Source organism: Sciurus carolinensis, chromosome 11, assembly GCF_902686445.1.
Source record: "Sciurus carolinensis chromosome 11, mSciCar1.2, whole genome shotgun sequence".
Taxonomy (NCBI): Eukaryota; Metazoa; Chordata; class Mammalia; order Rodentia; family Sciuridae; genus Sciurus; species Sciurus carolinensis.
Genome location: NC_062223.1, coordinates 116,949,331 through 116,975,828, shown reverse-complemented (window position 1 = coordinate 116,975,828; position 26,498 = coordinate 116,949,331). Strand labels below are relative to the sequence as shown.

The following is a 26,498-nucleotide window of genomic DNA, read 5'->3' as shown; positions in this document are numbered from 1 at the left end:
GTTAATTTGGACACCGTTTTGTGATTGATTGTGCAGAAAGTGTCAGTGAGTAAGAGGTGGGAAATTGCACCTGTCTGGTGAATGAGCCCAGAATTCCAAGTGCCACTTCTCGGGAAGCCAGGGAGCTATGATGGCAAGGTGGGAGCCAGCATGTGCCCAGGGAGATGACGGGGCCAGTTTCTCCACTGGGATAGGAGCATGAAGAGCACAGTAAGAATCAGTGGTTACACTTATTCCGTGTGTCCAGCCCCATGCAAAGCCCTGAACTACACTCGCAAGGTCATGTTTGTAACACCCTGAAAGATGCCATCGGTAAGCGTCAAGGTCACTGAACAGAGGCTGGGCTTCCAGACCAGGAACATCGACAGGGAAAGGCAGCCTCCCTCCCAAAGGAGCTGCAGAGGCCAACATCCAGTTCAAATCCCAGTGGTGGTGTTCCCTTGCTGTGGGTGGCCTTGGGCATGCTTCTGAGCCTGGTGGCCCTTTCTGTAGCATGGGGACAGTGTGACCTGCCACTCAGGATTAAATTGAGATGTAGAGAACAGTAGCGTGTCCTCCCTGCGCTCAACCACCATCTGCATGGCTCTGGGCTCCTCCCCCCCATGTTGGGTCAGAAGGTCAATAGTCACCCAAGGCCCTGTCACAATGCCTGTGTCACTCTCCTCACTTCAGCATACCACATAGGCACTGTACTGTCTCACATCGTCACAAGAAGGGTGACTACAGAACAGTAGTATATTTTAAAAGAGAAAGAAAAAGAGATCACATCTGCCTAACTTTTATTATAGTGTATTATCATAATTGTTCTATTTATTATTAGTTATTATAGTTCATCTCTGTGTCAACTTATAAAACAAACTTTATCATAGGTATGTATGTATAGGCAAAAAAACATAGTACCTATAGGATTTGGTATTCTCCGTAGCTCCAGGTGTCCACTGGGGGCACGTACCCCCCGAGGGTGAGGGAAGACTTCTTACACTCTGGCACGTGTGGAAATCCACCAATGACAGGAACATCCCCACCCCTCCCTCCTTCTCCCCCATCCACTGCCACCCAGGAAGATAAGCCATCAATGCAAAAAAATAAAATTAAATTCACAATTAAAAGCAAGCTAAGGGGGCACATCTGGGGGAGTAGGAGATGACAGGGCCTGGCAGGGACCTTTCCTGGAGAAGGCGGAGGTAACATAGAGCCAACAGGTGCCCAAAGTGCACTGCAGTAAGAGGACAGGAAGTAGCTCAGCAGAACTGGGGCAGGGGCCTGCGCAGCTCACCCTTTCAATCAGACACACTCACTGGAGAGCTGACAAGACAAACGCTGATGGGACTGGGAACATCTCTGCCTTTGTTGATAACCTGGCACAGCTGATGGGTCGGATGATCTCACTGATTAGCCCCGAAACATTAAAAAAAAAAAAAAAAAAAGTAGATGTCCAAGAGGGAACTGGCATGTAACAGTGATCTAGAATCAACGGCCTGTGCAGTTACCCTAAGTTCAGGAGGGTGCTGGAACGGGCGTTGATTGAATTCTTCCCAGGAAGCTGGTCCTATCCAGGCGAGTGCTCACTTACTGATAAGCTACTGGGCAGGCACCAGGAGAGGGCGCCCTCTAAAATTCTGTTCGATATTATTATTAGCACAATTTTCTAGACAAGGAAACTGAGACTGAGAGGTTAGGTGACCTCTGCAAAACCACACCAATGGAGTCAAAGTCTGTCTGAGGTAAAGAGGCCAAAATTCATCCATCCATCCATCCATTCATTCATTCCATCCACAATTTTTTTAGGGGGTACCAGGGATTGAACCCAGGGTTACTTAATCACTGAGTCACATCCCTAGTCCTTTTTATATTTTCATTTTGAGGCAAGATCTTGCTAAGTTACCAAGACTGGGTTTAAAATCACAATCCTCCTGCCTCAGCCCCCCTAGTCATTGGGATTACGGGCATGAGCCACCACGCTTGGCTCACAAATACATTTTGAGCTCCACCACAAATGTGTGCTAACTGAAACAGGCCAGAGCAATGGACAGGCAGGCAGCCCCTGCCTGGTGGGAGCCACAGCCTTGTTCACCAGCATCCACTGGACCTTTACTGAGCACCAGGCACGGACTGTGCCAGGAACTGGAGGCACAGGTACTTGAACCCAGCAGCTACTCTTGGCCTTTGGAGGCTTCAGCCTCTTATCATGGAGCTTCTGTTTGCAACATGTGGACACCAGAGACCTCTGAAGCAGGCAAGCTCTGGGTGGGAAGGTGGCGAACTGGGGAGGGGAGAGGGATGATCTCTCCTGCCACCCTGGTGTCTTTGGAGCCACACGGGAGCAGACGGAAAATGACTTTGAAGGGTCACTGTACCATGTCCATTTGAGCCACATCCCTTCTCAGGCACTGTGTAAGACCAGCTCTCATTCCCTGTCTGTAAGCCCGCCATTGTTACCAGAGACACCAGACGAAGGAAATGAAGCAGAGACAGAAATGAGCGCCCTGGAGGCTTGATTCTGCACCAGCACAGCAGCACAGTGGCTCCTCCCAGCAACTGTGTGTATGTGTGTGTGTGTGTGTGTGACTATCAGGAAACTTATGCTCAGGAGTTTCCTCTGGACTTGCCTCCAGGTCACGCGGTTCTGAAATGGCAGATCTCGCTCTTCCAGCTCCGCACCCAGTACTCTCTCTGCAGTGTGATCTAATCAGAGTCGGCAGCACTTAGAATTTCCCAGCCCTGGCCCAGGTGTAATGGGGGTTCAGAAGAGGGGTACATAGTGTTTTTAAGGAGCCTGAACTATATCTCAGAATCTGAAAATGGCCCACATGGAATGGTTAGGAAACCATCCAAACGTGAAACTTGAGGACTGTCCACATCCCAGGATGTGACCCACAGTAGGGGCCATGAACTATGTGGAAAGTGAGGGGAGCCTTCCTCAGCTGGACTCCCAGAGAGGACTTGGGTGGCCTGCTGTGGTGCTTGGAAGGGGCATGCTCCTGATGGGAAGGAATGGGGTGGGGGCAATTCCTGTGGCAATGGTGTACATCAAAAGCCCTTGGCAAAAGCATGGCTTCAGATTTGACGGCCCCAGCTTTGAGATTTGGGGCAAGTTGCTTCCATCTCTCTGATTCTCAGCTTTTGCATCTACTGGAAGGGAAGAGAGCCCTTTCACCAAGGATCAAACAAGATGGCGGGTACCGCTGACCCAGTGCTGCCACCCATTCCTTTGTATGGAGCCTGCACCACCAAGCTGGGACTGGCACTACACAGTGGTTGGGACCCTCAGGGGGTTGCGTTCTACGGACATGCCCAGCCCTGGTGACTCAGTCCATGCCCCATCCAGAGACAGACTCTCTTCATGGGGAGGGTCTCCTTGCGGAAGGAGTGTAGGCTGAACTCTGAGGGGTGGGTCAAAGTGAACTGTGGAGAGGGAATGGGACGTGTCCCAAGTTGTTCTAAAGCTGGGGAGAAAGAGGGAACCCAGTACAACCGAGGATCAGAGGTGCAGGGAGTGCATGGTGGGCTTTGGCTGCCCTACTAAGGATTCTGGTGTTTATCCTAAAAACAGGAAGCCACAGGGTGGTTTTCAGCATGCTCAGATGTCCATGTGAAGAGGATCGGGCTCCAGCAAGGACAATGAATTAGATGAGACCACAACAGATACTGAAGGCCCTTGATAAAAGGCCGCAGGGGTGGCCTTTATGGTACACACTGGGGAGAGAGGGCCAAGCAGGGAGCCAGGGCTCCCTGGGAGCTAAGCTCTGTGTCAGAGTGGATCCCCTACTTTTCTGGGCTATCTCTTGGTCGCAGAGCCACATGAAAGAATAACCCTAAATGCCTAGTGGCGGATGGAGACACAGTGTGCAGAGTGGTCCTTCAGAGGAGGAGCAGAAGGGCAGGGGTGCGCCTCAGAGGTGAGCGCCAGGTTGGCGGTCACCATTCCTCTTCCCCAGGCCTCGGGACACAAGAGGGCCCCTCCCTGTGGTGGCCTGGCTTTGGGGGTTCTGTGGGAGCAGGGCAGTTTTCCCGATTGTAATAACAGTGATTTCTATTACACCATGAGCATCTGACATGGAGCGAGGAGCCATGAAGCCCCCCGGCGGGTAACATAAAAGTGGGGGTGGGGGCTCTGGGGAGAGCTGGAGGCTGTCGCCCCTGGCTGGGCTCTGCCATGTGCAGCGAATGAGGACTGGGAATAAAGAGACTTATTTCAGCACCCTGTTATTATGGCATCTTGTTTTCATAGTTTGTTCAACAAACCTCTCCCCCCACCCTTTTTTTCATCTTCCTCTCTCAGCAAATCCATTTAAATGCAATTCTATTCTTAAAGCGCCCCTCTCATGCATGTCTAATGAATGTCAGGGAGATGCTATTACAATGGGGCCGAGGAGGGTCCAATCGGCAGTGTGTGTACAAGTCATTTGAAAGGAAGCCTGGGAGCGCTCCAGTTTTATTACAGCATAATTAGAAATAAAATCTTGTTGCAATAGGAGAATGAGAGATGTGTGCTAATCCTGTGGTGGAGAAAGATAGAGCTGTATTTAGAGAAAAGGATTCAGGGAGAGAGAGGAAATAGCCACTGCGCCTCCCCCTCCCAAGCTCCTCCCGATTCTCTTCCCTGAGATCTCCATCCTCACAGCCCCTCGGATCCCCAGATCCCTGGGACCTGCTCCAGAGACAGTGCTGGGATCTTATGGAAATGAGGTGCCCACAGTGGTCAGTCTTCCAGGGCACCCGGGGAGTCAAGCCGTGTCCCTTCAGTGAATCCACACGAACCCCACCTGCTTTAGAGACCCCATGGTAAGCAGTGGAGGTGACGGCATTGGCTATCAGACCTTGGCTCGGAGACTGAAACCGGGGTCCAGCCTCTGAGTCTCGGGTCTCTGAGCTGACCACTTACCAGAGCTATACATTGATTTGTTCCACCAATGTTAACTACTGATGGTCTGTTAGGTGCCAGCCACCGTTTGGGGCACAGTCATTAACTCATCTAGCTCTAACAGGAAGTGGGTTTAGAGAGGTACAACGGCTTGCCCAGCATCATCCAGAAAGAAAGAGATACACAATTCAAACTTCCGCCCTTGTGATTCTGGAACCAGCCTCTCTCCACTCCACCCTGCTGTCGATATCCATGAGTCCTTCAGATACCCATCCCCCAGTACAGCCATCTGCTACAGAGCCCAAAGGCAAAACTAAGGAGGTGGACCTTGCTAATCCCTCTGACAGGCCAGAAAGGGAGCCTCAGGGTGGTGACTGCCCAGTGGTCCTAACCGTCAGGAGGGCTGCTATATCAGGAGGGAAGATGACTCTGGCCCAGGGAGCAGGGTGTGTCAGTATTGACCCCTGTGCTCTGCACCCCCTCACACCACTGACCGAGATGGGGCTACCGGAGAGGAGACCCCACCCTCACCTAGCCAAATGGAGGAGACCTTAGAATCACAAAAAAAAAAAAAAAAAGTGAGACTCTAGAGCAAAAGGTTCAATCCCCTCACTCAATCATCTAGGGAAACTGAGGTCCAGAGTTGTCAAAAGTCACAGCAAATTAGAAACCAGGTTTCTCCTCTCCCAGTGCAGTGCACCCAACCCCAGCATGCCTGCCTCTGCTTCAGTGTTTCCAGAGGAGAAGTTGCCACAGTAACAGTTCTCAGTCCCTGCCGGCCGGCTTTCCAGCAGTCTCACCCCTTCTGTGGTTGGCCGGGGTGGGAGAAGTGGCTTTCCTGATGAGTGCAAGACCAGCCCAGCTCTAGAGCTAAGCCTGGCCCGAGGGCTTGATGCAATAGCATTACTCCATCTTGAAGGTGGTGGGTGGGACCCTCTAGTCCCGCAGGAAAAACCAAGTCTGAGTCTTCTGAGTCTGAGCCCATGAGGATAGGATAATGTCAGCATTACTCCATAATATCATGTCTTCTTTGACCAATCACAGAGGTGGCAGAAGAGGAAGAAGAGAGGTCTGCTCCCCTGACACCTCTTGGGAACATGTGGTGGTACTTTGTGCTCCCCCATCAGTGGCCTGGCAGGCCAAGCCAGCCCAGCCTGACCTCTTGCTCATGAGACGTATGAGACCACGGTATCTACCAAAGTCCCTGGAAGCCTCTGTGTGAGAACGCAGGTAGACAAACCTGCCATCTGTTCTGAAGCCTCTTCTAGGCGGTTCCCCGACCTGGCTCCAGCCTTAACTTCTAGCTGTGATTTCACTTTCACAGGGGAAGAGCAACAGGCCAGGAGACAGGAGGTCTCATCTCCACCTTGACCCAGGTTAGGTATACAATCCTGTGCCTCCGTTTCCTCCATGAGGTGGCAGATGAGATTCGAGCCTTTAAGAATGCAGACGAGACCCTTTTCACAGGACAGGTTCCCTACACACCTCACCCCTGAGCAGGGCCTTCACTTCCTCCCCTCCACCCTCAGCTCCTGGCCCTTGATGCCCACTGAAGGGACTCAGGCTCAGTCTCACCCTACTCTTCTTGCTGTCAATCTCTGAGCTCAACCAGTAAGGTATATCTCAAGGACCTTCAGGAGCTGCTCTCCTCTGCCCTCTTCCCCATGCCTGTCCTCGTCTCTTCTGAGCAGGGCCTGATCCCGGATGTTAGTGCTGCAAGGTCCTCAGGGAACAGCCTGTCCCGATTAGGAGCGGATTGGTCTGCTTGGACTGCTGTAACAAAATGCCACAAGCCAGAAGGCTCACACAATCTTATTTCTTTCTGTTCTGGAGGCTGGAAGTTCAAGAGCACAGTGCTGCAGGGTGGGTCTCCCTGCCCCTTCCCACGGTGACCTCACATGGCCTTTTCTCTGGCTGTGCAGATCCCTGTTGTTTTTCCCTCTTCTCATAAGGACACCTGTGACCTCACCTAACCTTCATTGCCTCTTGAAAGGCCCTGACTCCAAACACAGTCGCACTGTGGGTTAGGACTTGCATATGAATTTGAGGGATGAGGTACACAATTCAGTTCAAAAGGAGGATCTAAGACTAAGAGAGAACCGGGCCAGAGCTGGGACGGGAATCCAAGTTCCCGCTGCCAACCTCTCTTGAGGTGTTGGGTGAGGGATTTACAATCCTGAGAGTCCAGAGTCCAGAAGAGGAGAAGGGAAGAATGGACCTTGGCTTCTTAGGGGTTTTCAAACCCAGGTGGCGAGTACCCAAGGGCCCTTGCAGAATCACAGGAAGGAAAGTGTCCTACAGAAAGTCCCTGGTGGGGCCACCAGACAGAGGCCAACTCCCACCACCCAGGAAGTGCTGACCACCCTCACCAGCCGTGTCCTACAGCGCAGACAACCTGGAAGGAAAGAACAGCCCTGGTTGGGGCAGGTTATCTCTTAGTCTATCCACAGACTCCATGCCATAGACTGACCACGTTATTTTTGTAAATCTACCTCAGGATCAGTAACAGGTAACCAGTATTGATTGCAATTTCTCTTTTGGAATTGCTGGTCCTCAGGGTCAGTTGAGGCTCTTGGAGGGCTTGACATCCTGAGGCCACCTCAGAAACAGATTTGGGTTGTGACAAGCTAAGAATCTCTTCTCTTCTGAGAGAGACTGATCATTTTTCCTGACCCTGGCCAAAGCCTGACCTTGGTCTGAAACTCCATCTGATTCCTTCCCTCCTCTCCTACTCCATACCTCCCTTGACCTGCAGGAACCTTCCTCACAGGGCTGAGGGGAAACCCCGCCCTCAGCTCCAGTTCCCTGCTTGTCTCCAGTCGTGGAAACGCAACTGCGATGCCACACAGCCCCTATGTTCAGCATGTGCATCCAGACACACACCGTGCCCCACCCCCTCCCCCGCTGCCCCGTGCTTCACGCACTTCATATTATGGTGTTATAACAGTCCTCCCTACAAAGCATACTATGCAGTATACATCACAACGTCCTTTCAAAACTATTATCACATGGACACCACGAAAGAGCCCCATGAGCTGAGAAAATCCTTTTGGGGGTTGCATGAAAAGAAACCCAGAAAGGTTAAGGGATTTTTCTAAAGTCACACAGCTAGTAGGTTGCTGGTCTCAAAACTCCCATTGCTGTCTCCCAGTGCCCTACAGTACCCGCTGGAGCATAGCTCTCCCACGGGCCCCTCAAGCGAACCCAACAGGCTCTCTTCCTTCGTCAGTGAACTCAGCCACCCCTGTGCACACCTTCCCAGTAACACATGGCATCAGGTCACAGAGGGCTCCTTTGTCCTCTGATGCTCCCAAAACCCATGACTGCTGAGACCCCAGCCTCCTCCTTTGCTCTGCACCAACCTCCGTTCAAGGCCTGTACCGTCTTCTGAGACTGGTCTCATCTCACATGCTGCCCAGCACAGCCCGCCTCACCTGGGTCCTGAGAGCGAAGCCTCCCCAGAGGAAGCAAGGAACCAGGGACACTGCCTCTGCCCAGAAAGGGCAGAGCACCCATCTCAAGGGAAGTGCTTGGCCAAAGGCCCCTACACACACACACACACACACACACACACACACACACACACACTTCAGGCAGAGGCTGTGGGTCATGTTCAGGAGCCTCAGGTGTGAACCTGGCTCTTCCATGTCCTAGATATGTGCTTGACAAGACTCAGTCACCGTTTTCTCATCTGTGGAAACAGGGACCATCTAGGCCTGTGCTGATGCTTAAGAGAGAGAACACAAGGCATTCCATCCGTACCCAGGTGCCCCTGGATTCATGCACCTCGGGGTGTCTTTCTTGCTGAGTTTATGACACAAGTAAAGACACTTCACCAGCTCAGCCTGGATCCCTCTCCAATCCCAGGATAGACTATTCCCATGAGGAGTACCCAAAGTGGCCAGGGAGGGGAAGAGTCCGGCTCTACTTCCTGGATACAGGGCCTCTTCTCCAGGACCCCAGCTATGGAACCTCTCATGTATAAGGGTTTGAGATAGAACCACCACAAACGGCTTGATTTTAGGGTTTCTCTTCACTGTGCCTACTCTTCTGGATTGCGTACTCTGCACTGAATATGGGTCCTGGCCTCCCAGATGGTCTGTCCTGGAACTCGCAGGCCTCTGTGGTTAGTCTCTCTTCTGATGAGCATGGCACTCAATCTTGTCATCTGAGAAAGGGACACTTCCCCAGTCAGGGAAGGGTGATGGGGGGCCAGACACCCCTGTGTCCACTCCCTGACTTCCCCTGGGTTCAGGGCTTTGATTGGAACGTTCCTCTCAAAGTCTGTTGTTGGAAAATTCATTTCCAACACAAAGTGCTGGAGATGGTGCCTAGGAAGAGGCGATTAACCCGCAGGAGCCTCAGCTGCCCTCACCGAGGACTGACGTCATTATTGCAGGAGGGCGTTAGTTACTCTGAGGGGCTTGTTATAAGCAAATCTGGCCCCTTCTTGCTTCTGCTCTCAAACTCTCTTGCCCTTGCACCTTCTGCTGTGGGTGGACGCAGCATGAGGCCCTCGCCAGGTGCCAGTGCCATGCTCTTGGGCTTCCTGGTCTCCAGTTAGAGCAACAACGTAAAAGAAAGAAGACACCAGCTTCCCTGGCTCCCTCCTGGGTTACGCTCCGGGTTGCCTGGACCCAAGTTATCGTTTCTCTTTTGTTGGCTCCAAGCCATCTGTCTGGCCTTAAGGTCCCAGCCTGGACTCCCCTGAGCCAGGAAACCAAGGAAATGATCCAAATGACCTAAAAGGAAACTTGTAGCCCAAACCATTCTGGCAGCAGTGGCTAGAGGTGACAGGATCCAGGCCTGAACCCACGAGGAAAGGTCTCCTCTGTGGCCAGGATCCGTTCATTCAATGGGTACCCGCCATGTCCTAGACACCCTGCAGCTGGTTAGAGTCAACTGAAGTGGCCCCCTGCTCTCTAGAAGCACCGTGTGCTCCAAGACAGTGAAACGGGGAAGGAGTGTGGCAGGGGAGTGGCGCCCAGTCCAGTTCCGAGGGAGTGTTCAGACAAGGCCTCCCCAAGGAGCAGGCATCTGAGCAGAGGCCCGGATGGAGCTGGGAGTGAGTCCAGGGAAGAGCGTTACAAGAACTAAAGGAACCGCAGCCATGAAGGCCTAGGGTGGAAATGAGCCCATGCTTTCAACTCACCACAGGGCTCATAGGCAAGGGGCTGACAGCGGTGCTCTAAGCTACGAGTTCATAAATTGCTGGGAGGGAAAGGGTCTTAGGGAAGGTCCAATCCATTTCTCCCATTCAATACTTAAACTGCCCTGCAAAATCTCAGCAAGAGTTTCTTCAACATGGACTTAACATCCCCCTGGTAACGGGAGACCACTCACAAAGACACTCATTCCAGTTTTTAAAACTTGTCTTCATTTCTTAATTTCAATTGCAGTAGGATTCTCATAACATAAAATTTACCATCTTAACTATTTTTTAGTATTAATTTTTACATTCAATAGTGTTCACATTCAGTTTTGTTTTATAAAACTCAAACTCTATACCCATTATCAACACCCCTTTCTCCCTCCTACCATTCCTGGCAACCCCATTCTGCTTTGTTTATGGGAATTTGACTACTCCCAATACCTCAAATGAGTAGAATCATACCATATTTGTCTTTTTGCGGTTGGCTTATTTCACTTAGCATTATGTCCTCAAGGTTCACCCACATGGGAGCACATGTCAGAATTTCCCTCCTTTTCAAGGCTGAATAATATTCCATTGTATGTACAGACTATATTTTGTTTATTCAGGCATGTATCAGCAGACACTGGGCTGCTCCCACCTCTTAGTTGCTGTGGATAACATTGCTATGAACACAGGTGTATAAATATCTCTTTGAGCCCTGCTTTCAATTCTTTGAAGTCTATACCACAAAATAGCTAAATAATATAAAAATTCCATTTTAATATTTTGAGGAAACACCATACTCCTTAGTTTTGAATTTTGAATGCTAAATAGAAAAATTTAAATCAAATTGGATATAGTAGAGGCAGTGACTAGCCATGTAAAAGGTTTGCCAGATAGAGAGACACTGGGAGATCGGGAAAGGCTTCCTGGAGAAGGTGGATCAGATCTGGGTTGGTTTCTTCCTTAGTGAGCCCTACCTTAGACTTGTGGGAAGTATCCTTCACTGGTTCATCCTGAAGATGTCTGCCGAGTGCCTGCGCTGTGACAGCTACAGCTTTTACACTGAGTGAAGTGGGACCCATGGAAGAGTTCTGAGCAAAGGAACCACCCGACGTGACTTGGGGTTGAAAGTATGTTGGGGACAGATGGAGGAGAGCAGGGGGAAAGCAGTGGGCCCTCTGCTTTGGTCAGCAATTTCCCTTCCTTTGCTAGTGATGCAGAGGTGCCTTGGGACCTGTCCATCGCATATTCTCCCCAAAATCTCAGCCCGCACTCCCCCTGCCTGCCCCTGTCACTCGCCAGCCCCTCTCACGCCTCCCAGAGCCCAGCAGCAAAGCGCCTCACTCTGCAGAAGGCCAGGGAGCCTCTCTCCCTCCAGCACTTGTGGGGCCGCCAGGAGCCCGTAGGTTTCTATCAATTATCTCTGCATGGTTCTTGCAGCTCCAAGGAGTCTCCAAGGCCCAGCTCTCTGACCTTTTAGAAAAAGACAGAAAAGCTGCTGTCAACTCACTTAGCGCTACGTGCAGGGCCTCAGAGTCACCAAGGAGGGGCTTCTTTGCCTTCAGGCTCCCAGCTCTCCGACCACCCTTGAAGGGGAAGGGGCAGAATTTGCAGGAAGCCTGATCACAGTGGGGAGCTGAAGGTCCAGAGGCCCCAGCTCCAGCCAACCAGCCGCCATCTTTCTGAGATGCAGCGGCTTGTACCGACTGAATCCACTGTGTGCTGGGGCTGTCCTAGGAGTCTTCCATTTAATTCTCCCAACAGCCCTGTGACACGATATAAGTTCTATTTATTTTCTTCACTCTTCTGATGGAGTGGGACTCAAGAGGAAAGGGTCCTGACGAGTGTATCTGGTCCAGGGTTTCTCTGCCCTACACCCTGGAATCTTCCCCAAAGCTTTTTTAATATACCAACTTCCAGGCCCAAACCCCCAGTTCTTTAGATGATTCTAATGTACGAACATAGTTAAGACCACTCACCCAATCCTCTCCCTCTTCGTGGATGGGAAAGCCAAGACCTGAGAGAAGACGAGACTTCCCTAAGGACGTCCCGTATTAGTTTCCTAGGGCTGCCATACAAATGACCACAAGCCGGGGGCTGAAAATAACAGAGACTCATTGTCTCAAAATTCTGGAGGCTGCAAGTCCAAACTCAAAGTGGCGCCAAGCTGTGCTCTCTGCAGGCTCTGGGGAGGATCCTTCTTTGTCTCTTCCACTTCTGGTGGTTGCTAAAGACCCTTGGCACTTCTTTGCTGTTAGGCGCATCTCTCCAATCTCTCCTCCATCTTTACATGGTGCAGTCTGCAAGTGTGTGTCCATGTCCACATTTCCTTCCTCTCAGGAGAACATTAGTTACATTAAATTTAGAGACCAACTAAACCCAGGGTGACCACATCTTACCTGTCCCCTTTGCAGAGACCTTATTTCCAGCGAGGTCAGTCACAAGGATATTTTTCAATACAGCATATACCCAACATTAATGGTAGAACCAGAACAACAGCCCCGTCTCTTCAGTCTTAGCCTCGCCTGCCCCACCATACTAGATAGCTCATGCCCCCTTACAGCCACCGCTTCTCCCTGGCTTCCACCTTCACCAGTACCCCAACTCCGATGGTGTACCTTTTATGGTAGAAAGTAATTGTCTTCCAACTGTGGAATTTCAGAGGGCAGAAACCAAGTCCAAGACTTCTCCATGAGCCCAGTCCAGGACCTGGGGACCCTCCACAAAAAAAAATAATTCAGGCCAACTGAACTGAATGGACCCCACTGACTGAAGTAACCAGACTGATGGTCATATGTCCCTAAGACTGATGGTGCTATCCTAGGAGGTCAGTCCCGCATAGACTTTGGGAAGAACCTAGGAAGCAGACTAATAGACCAGGCACTATCACGTTCTAGCTGTGTGGCAGTGGGTAGGTTAGTTAACCTTTCTAGGCTTCTAATAGAATCCATTTCAAAGGGTGGTGGAGATTAAATGAGATAATCGATATAAAGTCCTTGGCCTACCATGTAAGAGATGCTCACGATTTTTTTTTTTTTTAAGTAGAAGACGGGTCCAGATCACCAGGAAAGAGGATGGCAAAACATGCCAAAGTAATAATAAAAAGAAGGAAGGATTCACTAACAATGTGTGGCACTTCCCTGGTCATGAACATGGTGCCAGATGATACCACATGACAATCAAGCAGCGGCTAAGGCAGAGTCCACATTTAAACAGAGCTCTGTGTCCTAGACTCAAAGCCTACGGGCAAATGACTGACACGCGTAAACCCACAGGGACACTGTTGGCATTTGGGGCGGAAAAGTTCTTTGTTACTCAAGATGCCCAGCACCCCAGCCCCTGCCCACTAAATGCCACTTTCAGCCCCTGGTATGGTATCAACTAAAAATCGATCCTCCCCTACATGCGTTTCCAAGTGGCCTTAGGATGGGGCTGGCTCCACTCTCATTCCTCTTGTGCTCCCAGGAGGAGGCGCCAAGGACCTGGAAGGGCTCTACCCATTCTGACAGAAGGTGCAGAGCGTGGGCAGCCAGTCTGCCAGGACACCTTGCAGTGCCAGCCTTGGAGGCCGGCACGCTGTCCACCCTGGCTCATCAAGCCCCCCGCAGCTGGCTGTGCGTCCCTCCGCTCTCTGCACCGTATGAGGCCCACTCTGCAGGCCTCTTGTTCGTTCCCTTCCCCAGCGGGGCCCATCATCTGATTCTCATCAAACATGCAGAACTGATGTTGCTCGAGTCCCCCCCAGAGGGGATTAACATAATACCCCTGATTTCTCCTTCCCCTCTCGCCGCTGCACATCCCCCTGGCTGCAGCCTGCCTTTGTTTCAGGAGGAGCAAAACACTGTGTCTGAAAACGTTACTGCAATTAAATATGCACAAGAAGGGGGGAAGGGAGGGGGAAATGAGGACAATGAAGGATGTGAAACATCAGATGCGGCAGCTGCTTGTTGCTATAGAAACCCCAGCTCCCCACCACCATCACCGCAGCATCACCCGCACCCCAGCCCCTACCCTACTCCTGGTTTAAAATCCCAGTCGGGCCAGGGCTCCATCTGTCCTGGGGTGCTGGGAGGAGCAAGAACACAGGGTCCTAGCTGTCCTGGCTGGAGCACCTGTGGTCTGCTAGTGTTGATTTTGTCCTTCCTGTTTTTCCTCACCCTGTCACCACCACCACCACCACCGCGTCCCCACCCTGCTACTTCTGAGTGGCAGCAACACCCTCCAGTAGATCTGCATTCTGGTCCCAGTTACATAATAAATTACTGGAGAGCTTCCACGTTTGACTTTGGGATGTCACAACATGGAGACACAATGGCACATGCGGAGTCCGGCCTCGGAGCCAGGCTTGCGTGTTTCCTCTGTTCCTCTCCCTCGGCGGGCTGCAGTGCTCAGCTCCCCCCTTCTGCCTTCTTGTCTGAGTCAGGGTCTGCACAGTTGCGATCTGTGTGCTAGAGGGGGCAGGGCAAGGGGTCCCCTAAACTCCAAGATCTGGACGACTAGTGAGCTGCCAGATTGTTGAGGAGGATCCCCAGCGGATACAGATGACCGGGCCCTGTGAATTTGGGGCCCAGACTTGGGCCCACAGAGCCACTGTCTCAGGGGAAGAGAGAGAGAGAGAGAGATGGGGCAGAGTTTCTCAAAGACAAGGCTGGTCTTTATTTGAGTGCACGGAGACTACAGGAACTAGGCTGCCTCCCTCTCCCGCCTAATGATCCATGGTCCTGCTCGGTTCCGCCGTGACCAGTGGAGTCTGATTGTTAGATCCCCACACTTGGCAGAGTGCCTGGCTCCTGGCGGGTCCAGTGCTGTATAGAGATGTGTACGAGGGAAGGAGGGAGAAAAGAGGAAGGAAGGAAAGAAAGAAGGGGAAGGGGGGCAGTTAGGAGAGTTGTAGATAAACCCAAGTGTATTCACAAGCAAGAGACCAGATGAATGAAATTACTTGAAACCATGTTAAACAAATAACTATTAAAAAATAAATAAATAAAGTCCTAAGCCTGTGTAGCCCGAAGAAAAGTCAAAGGGCCTGACGGCTGGGCGGGAACATGTCAGGAACACAGATTTCAGCTGGTTGCACAGAGTTCCAGGGAGTAGAAGCAAGACCTGTGGCTCCTCTGAGGTGACCAGTGGGGACCAAGGAAGAACTCCTCAGAAGTCAGAGCTATTAACTCTAGAAAGGACCGTGGAGAGAGGTAGTGAGTTCCTCAGCCCCAGAAGTATCCAAACGAAGGCTGGAAACTTTGTCAAAGATATTGTCATGCACATTAAACTTTTCAACCCCCAAATTCTACAGTCAGAAAGTGTCCTTTGGTGAGGTCCCCACCTGCACATGCTCAAAATCTTAAACTTGTGCTTGGAGGGTGGGACCCCACTGAATATTCCTAATAGGGCGAGACACAACCACAACTCCTGTCATTGATTGAGGGGATGTCTCTCTACCCCAGGTGGAAGGAATTCCCATGTTTACCAGTTCCTCCAACAGGTTCAACATTATATTCTCTCCTGCTGCTTTAAGGTGTGGCCTCTCCTGAGTCCAGTGGCCCCTCCCAGTGGAATTGGCAGCCCGGGGACCTCCACGCTTGCCTGAGGAGGCCCTAAGCCTTAGGGCCCAGAACAAAGAAAGACACTCCACTCCTAGTGGAGCCTCATGCCTGTCCCCCACTTCCCCGCCAAGTCCTGATAGTAATGGCTGTAACGGCGGCATGGAAGTACAGCCGAGAGCCTGTCCCTTTCTTTGCCTTGCACAAAATGGGGCTTTGAATACGTTGGTTGAATTATTATTGCATATCTCCATGGCCCCACTCCTCAAAGAGCTTAGTCATTTGTGGAGTGAATAAATGACTTGTGGAGTGAATTGAGCAGAGGATTTAGGCCTTAGATTTGGGTTAAGGCAGAAGAAGAACTAGGACTCAGAAGACCAAGTCCATGATCTGGATGTGTGACCTATGCCAATCACTTCCCCAAGAGTCTCAGTTTCCTCCTCTGTGAAATGGAGACACCTCAAACAGTTGTTAAGAGCCAACCAAAAATGAATGTGAAAGGGCTTTGCAAACTCTTGTAAGGAGATAGGAAAGAAGGGGACTAACATTCACTGAGGGAACCCTTTCTCTGTGCCAGACACTTATTTCTTCACCTGTACCTCCATCCCATAAAATATTTGTACCTAATTATATAGACAAGGCTCCAAGAGGTTAAGTAACTTTCCCAAGTTCTCATCACTAATAAGAGGAAGAGCTGGCTCTGGACCCAACTCTCTGAATCCCAACTGCTTTCCATCAAACCCTGAAGCATCAACACTTACGGAAACAATTACTATAATCTCTATTTGTCATGTCGTTTGCGTGTGGAAAATCCTCATCTATTAGTAATGACGCTACCACCCCCACCGCCACCTTTGAGGCTGTACTGGCCTCACCCCTGGGTTCTTCCCTCCCCCACCTCCCGGGACAACACTTCCAGCCTGGGAGAAGTCCACCTGTCAGTCAGTCGCCCAGGCCAGGGAGTAATGGGCTGTGTCCTGGTTGTGTCTCCAGAAAACAGGTTTTTTATTACTCACCACGGCGGGCTGTACATCTCTGACGTGCAGAAAGAGGACGCCCTGTCCACCTACCGCTGCATCACCAAGCACAAATACAGCGGGGAGACGCGGCAGAGCAACGGGGCCCGCCTCTCCGTGACAGGTAGGCAAGAGGACCAGGGGAGTGGAGTGGGCTGGGGAGGGAGGACACCAGCCCATCCCTGGGACTCTGCATATCCCCCTACAGATCTGGGAGTCCCCTGTGTACTGGGGCACTTAGAGAAAGAGATTAAAGAACACTGGTGTAGAAACGTCCAGCAAGACCTTGTCCAGTTTGGTTTTGTGTACGCTGAGTGTACACAAAGTGACGAGTTCTCTTCAGGAGTCTGTATCAGAGAACACTTAGTTGTCCTAAAGAACTGGTTTGGTTTTCTCATCCATAAAAATAGATACCTAATCACAAGGGTTATGAACCCACCCTCCCTTTCCTCTTTTTGCCTTCCCTGCCAGGAAGCTCTTGGATAAAATCAGATACTCAAATAGTAACTATTAGTCTAGGTTCTGGGCATTTTTGCATTTCCTCCTGTCTCCAAGTGTTTTTTTAGGAGTCTATTTCATCAATGTATGCGCTGTATCTTGTTTGAGGTCACCTCCCAACGTTTGAAAGCAGGCAGAATTTAATTTATAAACAACACATTTTTTAAAGAATTCTAAGTCTGGAGTGATTGTAGTGTCTGAGGAAGGGATGGAAGCGAATATTTATTGAATTCCTCCGAGTACCAGGGACTTTTCTCATTTGTTGTCTGTTGGTACCCACAGCCCTAGGAGGTATGTACGTGGTTCTCCCTATTTTTACAGATGAGAAAACCAAATCTTAAGGAAGACGAGAAACTTGCACCAGCTATTAAACCAGGGAGGGGCACCACCAGAATTCATACGCTGCCTCCCTGGATCTAGGGGCCTTCCAGCTGCAGGTCCCCTTGGAAGGGGCCAATTGGGTGCCTACATCTAGCCTGTAGCAGAGTTAAGAAGGCATATGGCGCCCTTCAAGGAGGGCTTTCTGGAACAGTGGTTTCCACCCTCTTTTGACAGCCAGCCCCAGGCAGACGTTTTTATCATTACCTGTGCAATGCACTCTGGCATTTTCTCCTACACCCCACATAATGCACTCTGGCATTTTCTATCCTATTCTACCATATTGTGGGTTTTGTTTTTGGGGTTTTTTGGTTGTTTGTTTGTTTTCTCTTTTTTTCTTTACCAAGGATTGAACCCAGGGGCACTTAACCACTGAGCCACATCCCCAGCCCTTTTTATATTTTATTTAGAGGTAGGGTCTCTCTGAGGTGCTTAGGGCCTCGCTGAGTTGCTGAGGCTGGCTTTGAACATGAGATCCTCCTGCCTCAGCCTCCCAGCCACTGGGATTACAGGCGTGTGCTACCACGCCTGGCCTATTTTGGTTTTTCTTAATGCTGGTTGCAACTCACTAAATGGATTCCACAACCTCCAGTGGTTTGCAACCTACAATTTGAAAATCCCTGTCTTAAGTGAGATTGGAGCAGCTTTTAGGAAAGAGAATGAACTAATAGTGAGTTTTGGGGGCTAGAGCCACAAAGTCATACATCCCATCTAGGCCTCTGGAAAAGGAGCTAGACTAAGGGACCATTCTGCCATTCTGGTTCTATCTGCCACTGCACTCTGCAGTTTGGTGAGATCAGCCATGATCAACAGATGGCTCTCTCCAGGACCCCTCTCATTTGTCATTTGGAGACAAGTCTAGGAGAACAAGAAGAGGAGGGCAATGGTCAGCCTCTCTGATCCACCCTGTGTCTTCAGTGCCTGGCCCTGTGCACAGCACATAGTAGGTGTCAAGTAAATATTTATGGCCTCAATCGATACCAACAGAACCCATGCTGTTATATGGGAAGGAGGTGGGGCTGTGCTACATGGCACTGTCGCTGTGGTTTGATTTTTTGAATCTGCAGCCCAATTCCCAAATGCTTGTACGGGAGTGGTTCACCTCCAACTTGTTTGGATGGTGTCTTTGCTTCTCATTTGCATGCTTCTCATACAATTTGAGAAAGAATTCCCTCTCCTGCAGGCCTGCTCCATCCTCCTCCATGACAATGGGGTCCCTTCATCCTCTAATCAGCTGATTGGGCCTCCAGCTTTGTGGGGGAATAACCAAGAATCCCTCAAAAATTGACATTCGTTAAACTGAGGGATGTGCCTAGCCTTCGCCTCCTCCTCATTCACCACCAGCTGTGGGGAGAGGCAGGCGGGAGAAGTGACAGAGACCACCATACCCCCAGGGACTCACACATAAATCCTGAACGGAGAAGCTGAGTAGAGACAGGCAGGTGCCCTGGCGGCCCAAACGGGAGGATGACAGAGGACAGCAGAACAGAAGGGAGACACACACACACACAAAGACAAAGGAAGGTAGAGGAGAAAAGAAGACGGAGGGAGCTGAAGAGAAGGGACCCGCGCAGTGACGTGGGGCCCTGATGTGATGTGATGTGGTGTGACAAGCCAGCCTGTCTGCAAGCTGCTTGTCTCTGCAAAAATGCAACTGATACTGAGCAAGGCAGTGGGGAGGGACCACAGGGCTGCCCACCCTTCTCGATCCACTCCCCAGTGGGTGTCTGTCCTGAGAGGCTGGACAGGTGTCAGTTGAGGCAGTCAACTGGTGGCCAAGACTGTGAGCTCCAGGAAAGGTGATGTCACCCTGGATTCCTGGGCCCAAAGGTGAGAGGAAAGGGTGAGAATGAGACCCATGGCCACTTGCTGGAGGTGGTCAGGGCAGGAGACACATCTGCACTCACTGTCAGTACTGACTCAGTGTGTTGGGGTGGGGGATGTTGAGGTGTATTGTTAAAAGGGTATTTACAAACCAGAACAAGTTTCCACCTCTGTCTCTGCTCACTAGCTATGTATGCAACCTAGCATAAAATACGTAAGGTCTCAAGCCTCAGCTTCCTCATCTGTAAAATGGGAGTGGCAAAATGCACCACACTGGGAAGTGGAGAGAAGGAACTAGGAAGCTGGGTGTGAGCGTGGAGCCTGGAGCAGACACATAGGAAGCATTTGGGAGCCAGCAGCTGCAGTTCCCATGGGGTGACTGGTCCCGGTGGTCCTGTGCTGTAGCCACCCCAAAGAGGTGGGGGTAGGAGGCTTCCATTTTTCTCTATTTTCTATGTTAGATGAGACAGTTGTAAGAACAGTCCGAGCCTCTCCAAAACACACCCTAATAATGGCCATTCCACCCACCTAGGCACTTTTTAGTTTGCCAGTGGTTTCAGTTAGTGCACCAACTAGCTGAGTCTCCAGGACAACCCAGTGGGATGGGCATTACCATCCGAAAAGGAAATCAGGGACCAGAGAGACTGAGCGCCCAGGCTGAGCTCACACAGGACAGAGGCAGATGCAGAGGCTGTGTTCCCTGCTCCCGGACCACAGTAGGCGGTCCCTGCAGCCGCCCAGGCACCGGGACCCGAGCCCCGCCCAGCTCAGCGCACCGTGATTTCTCCGGGCAGGGCCACGTCTCTCCTGCCCTGCACCGGTGCTGCCAGCGCCCCGTCCCCCCAGGCTGTCGCCGTGCACACGCCGCAGCGTTTTACTTCTGCTTCAGAGTAATGAAAGAGGTTTCTTTCCCTCAGAATTTAATTTCACGCCTGAGCCTCGGTGATTAATTCCCTCCCCCCGCCCTTCCTCCACCGCCCTGGCGGCCCCTCCGCTTGTAAATTCTACCGTGTGCCACGGAATTTGTGTATTTTGCATCAATTAAGTGTCACATTGAGTAATTCTTCCCTGGCACAGGGTTTGTTTATCCCAACCATTCCCACCGGGGTGGGGGGTGGGGGAAGAGGCCGCAGATCTGGCAGGGAGGGAGGGTGGGACCGAATAGTAATTGCCCTGCACTTCCGCAACTCCGGGCTGTCTGGGCAGCACTTTGACACTCATTGCGCCATCGGTTCCCTGCAAAAGCCCCGTGCGATCTGGAGGCACCAGGGTCTCCCTCACCATGCAGATGAGGACACTCAGCTCTGAGGACGAAGCCTCAGGCCCAAGGTCGCAAGGGGCGTCAGCCAGCCAGTCAGAACGCACACCTGGGCCTCCTGACTCCCAGCCCCAGCTCCTGCCCACGCAGGCACCCCATCTGGAGCACTGGAACTCGGGAGAGGCCCCCTCTTCTGGGAAGCCTTTTAACCCAGAGGCAATCCCAATCCACTCCTCTCCAGACACAGGAGCTGTGCACAGAGGGGATTTCCTGTTAGGGAAGGGGGACCAGGAGGATCAACATTGCTCACCTTTCACTCCTAAGCAACATTCGGAATGTTAAATTATGCCATCTTGGATCCCACCTCCTGGGCAAGGGTGAGGGGAGACCTGGTTTCTGATCTTGGTTGGGGCTGCAGTGATTCTGAGCTGGTTCCTCACCTCTCTCTCTCAGCGACCTCCTGTCTTCATGCCCTCCAAGTTCCCCAGGCAGCTGTTTTATTCCTCCAGTCTATAAAATTCTGCAATGTGGAGTTTTATCCAGAAAAATCAGATTGCTGACCCACTCCACTCCTGAGTGCCCCCCGATTCCCCTTCATCCTCCCTCAGACATTGATGGTTCAACAGCCTGGGGCCCTGCCCATGCAAGCTCGGGAGAGAGGACTGTGGGTCAGCACTGCCTCAGGAACCATAATCTTCCTGGAAGATGGATGTAGCCTGCGGCTGCTGTTGGAAAAAGGAGGCGACCACAGTGGCTGCCTCTGGGGTGCATGGGGCATCGAGGCCAGGGGTGTGGGAAGACTCCCTTTCACCGTCTACTCCTCTCTGCTTTCTGAAACTTGCTATCTGCCCTTATCCATTCAAAAAAAAAGCACTTTTTAACTTTTTCTTTTAACTTGTTAAAAAGGGCAGGGAGGGGGAGGGGAAGGGGGAATTGCTTGAAAATAAAACTAAGTAAAAAGAAAATTCTATAGGAGCCCAGGGGGAGTAGCTAAGTTGGGGGGGGGGTACCCAGAAGAGGATATAGAAACTGGACTGTGAAAGATGACTAGGAGCTGGGCACCCAGGTGACCCAGAGTGCCACCATGGGAACTCTAGGACTGAAAGGTGGAGAGGAGCATAGCAGGCCAGGCGGCAGACTGAGCCAGATCCCAGTAGGCCTTGGGATTCAGCACAAGAAGATGGGGTGTGTGCAGGTAAAGGGGAACTCTAAAGCAGGGGCAGAAACCTCAGGGAGGTCACTAGGGTGAGGCTGAGACTGAGAACAGAAGAGACACCCACTCAGAAATAATGAGGGTCACACACACTGAGTCCCATCCGAAGAGACCTTACTTGCTCTTCTTCAGGTCTCATGGGCACTAATGCCTCTTGGTCTGCAATTGCAAAACAATCGTTGGGGTGGGGGTAGGGTGGGGGGTTCTGCAGAGGGATCCACTTCTGGAATCATCTGGTCTCCAACAGAAATGTTCTGGGCATCTCTGAGTCTGCCCAGAGTGAAGGCAGAGCAGGGGCAGGACAACTGTCTCCCCTTTCTTGAGGAGCACACCCCCAAGTTCAGTTTGAGACCCAGGTATAGACTTACCAAGGACTGAGAACTGGAGACATGGGGAGCCTCACATCCCAGGGTCACTGTTCCCCAGACTCTGGGTGAAAGGCCCTCATTCCCGCCCTCCTCTCTGCACCCCGTGCTCTGCCTCCCTCTCCTCCATCAGCCTGTCTGTCATCCTGGTCCTGAACGCCACTAGACTCTCTCCTCTCCTCCACGCCTGTTCCTAAGCATGGTCCTCAGGGGCTCCACCTGACAGCACAGGAGACACACATCCTCCCTGAAAGTCTTGTGTGGAGTCACGCTGGGAACTGCTCACTCCACCAGGGGACACAGGGGGCTCCTGTCTGGGCACTTCCTCCCCTAACCCCACTGCACCCCACCCAGGCTGGCCAGGGCTGCTGACCCTCTCTGTCTTCCAGACCCTTCTGAGTCCATCCCCACCATCCTGGATGGCTTCCACTCCCAGGAAGTGTGGGCTGGCCACACGGTGGAGCTGCCCTGCACCGCCTCTGGCTACCCCATCCCTGCCATCCGCTGGCTCAAGGATGGCCGGCCCCTCCCAGCCGACAGCCGCTGGACCAAACGCATTACAGGGCTGACCATCAGTGACCTGCGGACTGAGGACAGCGGTACCTACATATGTGAAGTCACCAACACCTTCGGTTCAGCAGAGGCCACAGGCCTCCTCACGGTCGTTGGTGAGTCGAGGAAGCCCCTTCTGAACCCCAGTGACTTTAAATAGCACCACAGTGTTTATCAGATAGGGACAGGCTCTGGGCAGGTTACATAATTGTGACCATCAGCTCAGTGTCCATCTCTGTGAAATGGGATAATGATCCTGGCCATCCTGCTAGCTCCAGGGGTCAAATGGGATGATGAGGATGATGGTGACAAGCCTCCTCAAGGGCAGAGCTTGTTGGCTTGCTGGGAGGAGGCAGTATCTGAACTAAGGGAAGCAATGCTGATGTTAATCCATTAGACAGACATATGTCCCCATCCTAGGGTGACATTTAACAATAATTGATAGAGGCACTGATCCATCAGACAAGACACGGGGTATAAGCAACCAAGTCAGTGGCACCAGGAGCTGCCAGCTGGATATCAGTTCTAGTCCTTTCCTGTCCCCCTAGCACAGAGCCCCAGGGGTCTAGGGCATGCTGTGGACAGCAGGAGGCCTTAGCAGGGCCCTCCTCCTATGAGCACCCAAGCAGGCAGAAAAGGAGATGAGGGGTTAATGTCAGGGAAATGACAATTCATGAGACCTGGCTCATCCCTTGGCCCTGCCCCTTCCTTATTGTGACCCCACCTCAGGTTCCCACTGTCAAATGAGGAAGCTCCTTCCAGCTCTGGCATCCAGACTCCCCTCCCCTCCAGGCTGCTCTGAGGACTCTTGGGGAATCCCACTTGTCAAGGGGCAGCAATAAATAGCCTGAGTCCCTGAATTGTAACCAAGGACATTGTGAAGGTCAACCTGGGCAGGAGGAGCAGGCTGTCCAGAGGTGACCCCATCCCCGTCCTGTGGGAGGTCCACTCTGCCATGGAGGTTGGCTGAGGACTCTCCCCACCTCATTGCCCATCTCATCAGCATGGGCTGCAGGGTTGTAGACCCTCGGGAGCACCATAGGGCCACAGCAGAACCTCCCCCAGCCTTCTGCGCCTGGTGTCTAACTCCCCCAGCCAAGATCTGAACCCAGGCTCCCGTCTCATGTCCAGCAGGTCTTGAGGGTTGGAGTGTGTGTATCCGTAGTGCTGGGAAGAGGCCCTCCCCACGTGTATTTGCAGTAAAGCTGGAAAAGCAGAAAGAGCCCCCAAAATGCTCCAGGAGAGGCAGTGCAGAGGACAAACACATGATAAAATGTCATAAGCCCTGCTTCGGGGGCGGGGTAGCCCTAGACAGCTAAGTGGGCAGACAGAAGGATTAAGGTTGGTAACACCCTTCTGGCCCTAATTGGTGTCTAAATAAGTTTAAACATTATCTTTGGTTCCTTCCCCCTCCTCCTGTTACACACACATGCACACTAGCGCGCACACACACACACACACACACACACACACACACACAGTCTCAGGAAACAGGTCAGGAGAGCATTCCCCCCAAATCCTTGGAAAATCAGCAAACCTGACTGTAGGGAAATGTGATATTCACAGCTCCTGGCCCAACATACAGGCAAGCAGATACTTACTCACAGACAAAATTCACATGCCCACTCCCCCATACCTACACATGCATGTCTGTGGTCCCCATCACTGCAGCATGCTCATGTCTGGAACACCCATACTGATGTGCAACAAAGAACCACCTCCAGATGTGTGCACAGCCACCCTGCCATACACAGAGTATTTGATCATCCTCCTCAGCTCCTGCCCCACCCGCCAATGAGTTTGCTGGACAACCAGGTTCAAGGGGAAGTGACATGGCTTTTCTTCACCCTCCAGTCTCTCTACAAGCCCTCTATGCTGGTTTCATGGAGAGAAAAGCAATGCTTCCCATTCCCCCCTATTCTACCACCAAATCTGTGCAGGGACAGCTGGAGAGAGTTGGCCAGCAGAGTCCTGAGAGCTCTGATTGATGGCTGAGACAGGAAGAGGCACCTGCGTCATTGTGCACTGACATGCCCTGGCAGTGGCAGAGGCTGTGGGTAGCGGCAGGAGAGACACGTGTGGAGTCAGGTCTGCTTTGGCTGCACTAACCCTTGTGGCCTGCCATTTCCTCTTGCCAGCAGGCTATCTTGCAGGGTCACCTCACTCCTGTAGTCTGAGCCCCGTACAGAACTGGAAGCCCATGGAGCTCAGGCAGAGAGATTTTCTTGCAACTGATAACCAGTCAGCTGGTCAGACAATAAACATGGCTCTGGTCTTGATAGAGACAAAACTGAGAGGGGCCACGCTTCTCCTAAGCAGCTTAGGATTCAAAGAGCAAGAAACAAGGATGAGCAGGAATTAGGCAGAGCACCCTAGGTGTGAAGCCCTGGGGACAGAAAGCAGTGTAGGGGAGGCAGCAACCACAGGCAGGTCGTTGATGCTCTAGAGAGTATCTGGCCTTGGTGACAACAGGAGAGGGCAGGGAAGGAGACAGGTTCCCCAGGTCCCTAAGGGCCTAGAACTCTGTGCTGAGTTTTGGGGCCTGGCCCTGCCATTCAGCCAAGGCCTGAAACAGCACGCTGCCTGGCCCTGTCCACACCAGGGTGTGGAGGCAGAAGCCGGGCCTTGCCACAGAGGGAGCCCCAGACCTCTACCCACAGTAAGCCCTCTTTCTTTTCTTTCTCTCCTGTCCCCTTTCCCCTCATGTCTCCCCCACCTGGCCTGGCCCAGAACCCCTTCATGTGACCCTGACACCAAAGAAGCTGAAGACCGGCATTGGCAGCACGGTCATCCTTTCCTGTGCCCTGACGGGGTCCCCAGAGTTCACCATCCGCTGGTACCGCAACACCGAGCTGGTGCTGCCCGACGAGGCCATCTCCATCCGCGGGCTCAATAACGAGACTCTGCTCATCACCTCGGCCCAGAAGAGCCATTCCGGGGCCTACCAGTGCTTCGCCACTCGCAAGGCCCAGACTGCCCAGGACTTCGCCATCATCGTGCTGGAGGGTAAGCTGGGTGCCAGGCAGAGGGACAGGGAAGGGCAGGGCGGGGCCAGGCGGGGCTGCTGGTCCCCTTCCTCCCCCCAGCGTGACTATGTTGCTAGGAGGCATTGGTCCAGTGCCCACTACACTCCAGGCAGGTCCCTGTCCTTTTCGAGCCTTCCACAGGCCTGTTTTGCAAGAGAGGAAACTGAGGCTTCTCTCACTTGCTCAAGGTCACACTCTGGGACAGAGCTGGAATTTGAATTCAAGACCCTTCACCATACTAAATAGCCTTTGCCCTCCAAAATTACTAGAACTGTACTGTGTGAGGGGTCTTCTTTAGAGTGTTGAAGGTTTTCAATCTTGCAGAGGCGGGAAGCGTGTCAGGAGCCTCTAGACTTCTGGATCCTCCCCCAGCCTGAAATCTCTTCACATGGGTCTCTGTTTCCACCTGTTCCTCTATCCCTCTAAAGCTGCCACCACCAGGGGGCCCTCACCCAGCACCTCTGTGTATGGCTGTTTAGGTTTCCTACTGCATAAGTTGTCTGGTCAAGAAAGTAGGTGAGAACTAAAATCCAACTTGCACTCCATTTGCCAAGTCGTGGGCCCCGGCACTGGGCTGTGGGCACACAGGGGGAACCTCTTGATCAGGAGACACAGGTGCAGTGGGGGCTGGCAGAAGCCCTGTCTTACCAAAAAGGTGAATGACTCCCCAGGTCCTCCTTCACTGTTAACCCCAAACAAACAATACACAAAAACACCCAAGAGTTCTGTTCCTTTCAAGGATTTTTCACGCCTGTGACAGAGATGCCAAACCCAAGCAAGCCCGGAGGAATGGGATCCTCCATCTTGCTGCCATGGCTTACAGCTTA

The 26,498-nt window shown here is 52.0% G+C and overlaps 1 protein-coding gene across 3 annotated transcripts in view; it reads left to right on the top strand.

Annotated features, from left to right (window-relative positions):
• Dscaml1 (DS cell adhesion molecule like 1) overlaps positions 1-26,498 on the top strand; it is a 321,654-nt gene that overhangs the window by 218,338 nt on the left and 76,818 nt on the right. For all 3 annotated transcript variants that reach the window (XM_047519513.1, XM_047519512.1, XM_047519514.1), the window contains exons 4-6: positions 16,535-16,681; positions 22,483-22,761; positions 25,376-25,651. In XM_047519513.1, coding sequence (XP_047375469.1) covers positions 16,535-16,681; positions 22,483-22,761; positions 25,376-25,651 — 702 coding nt within the window. The remainder of the gene's footprint in view (positions 1-16,534; positions 16,682-22,482; positions 22,762-25,375; positions 25,652-26,498) is intronic.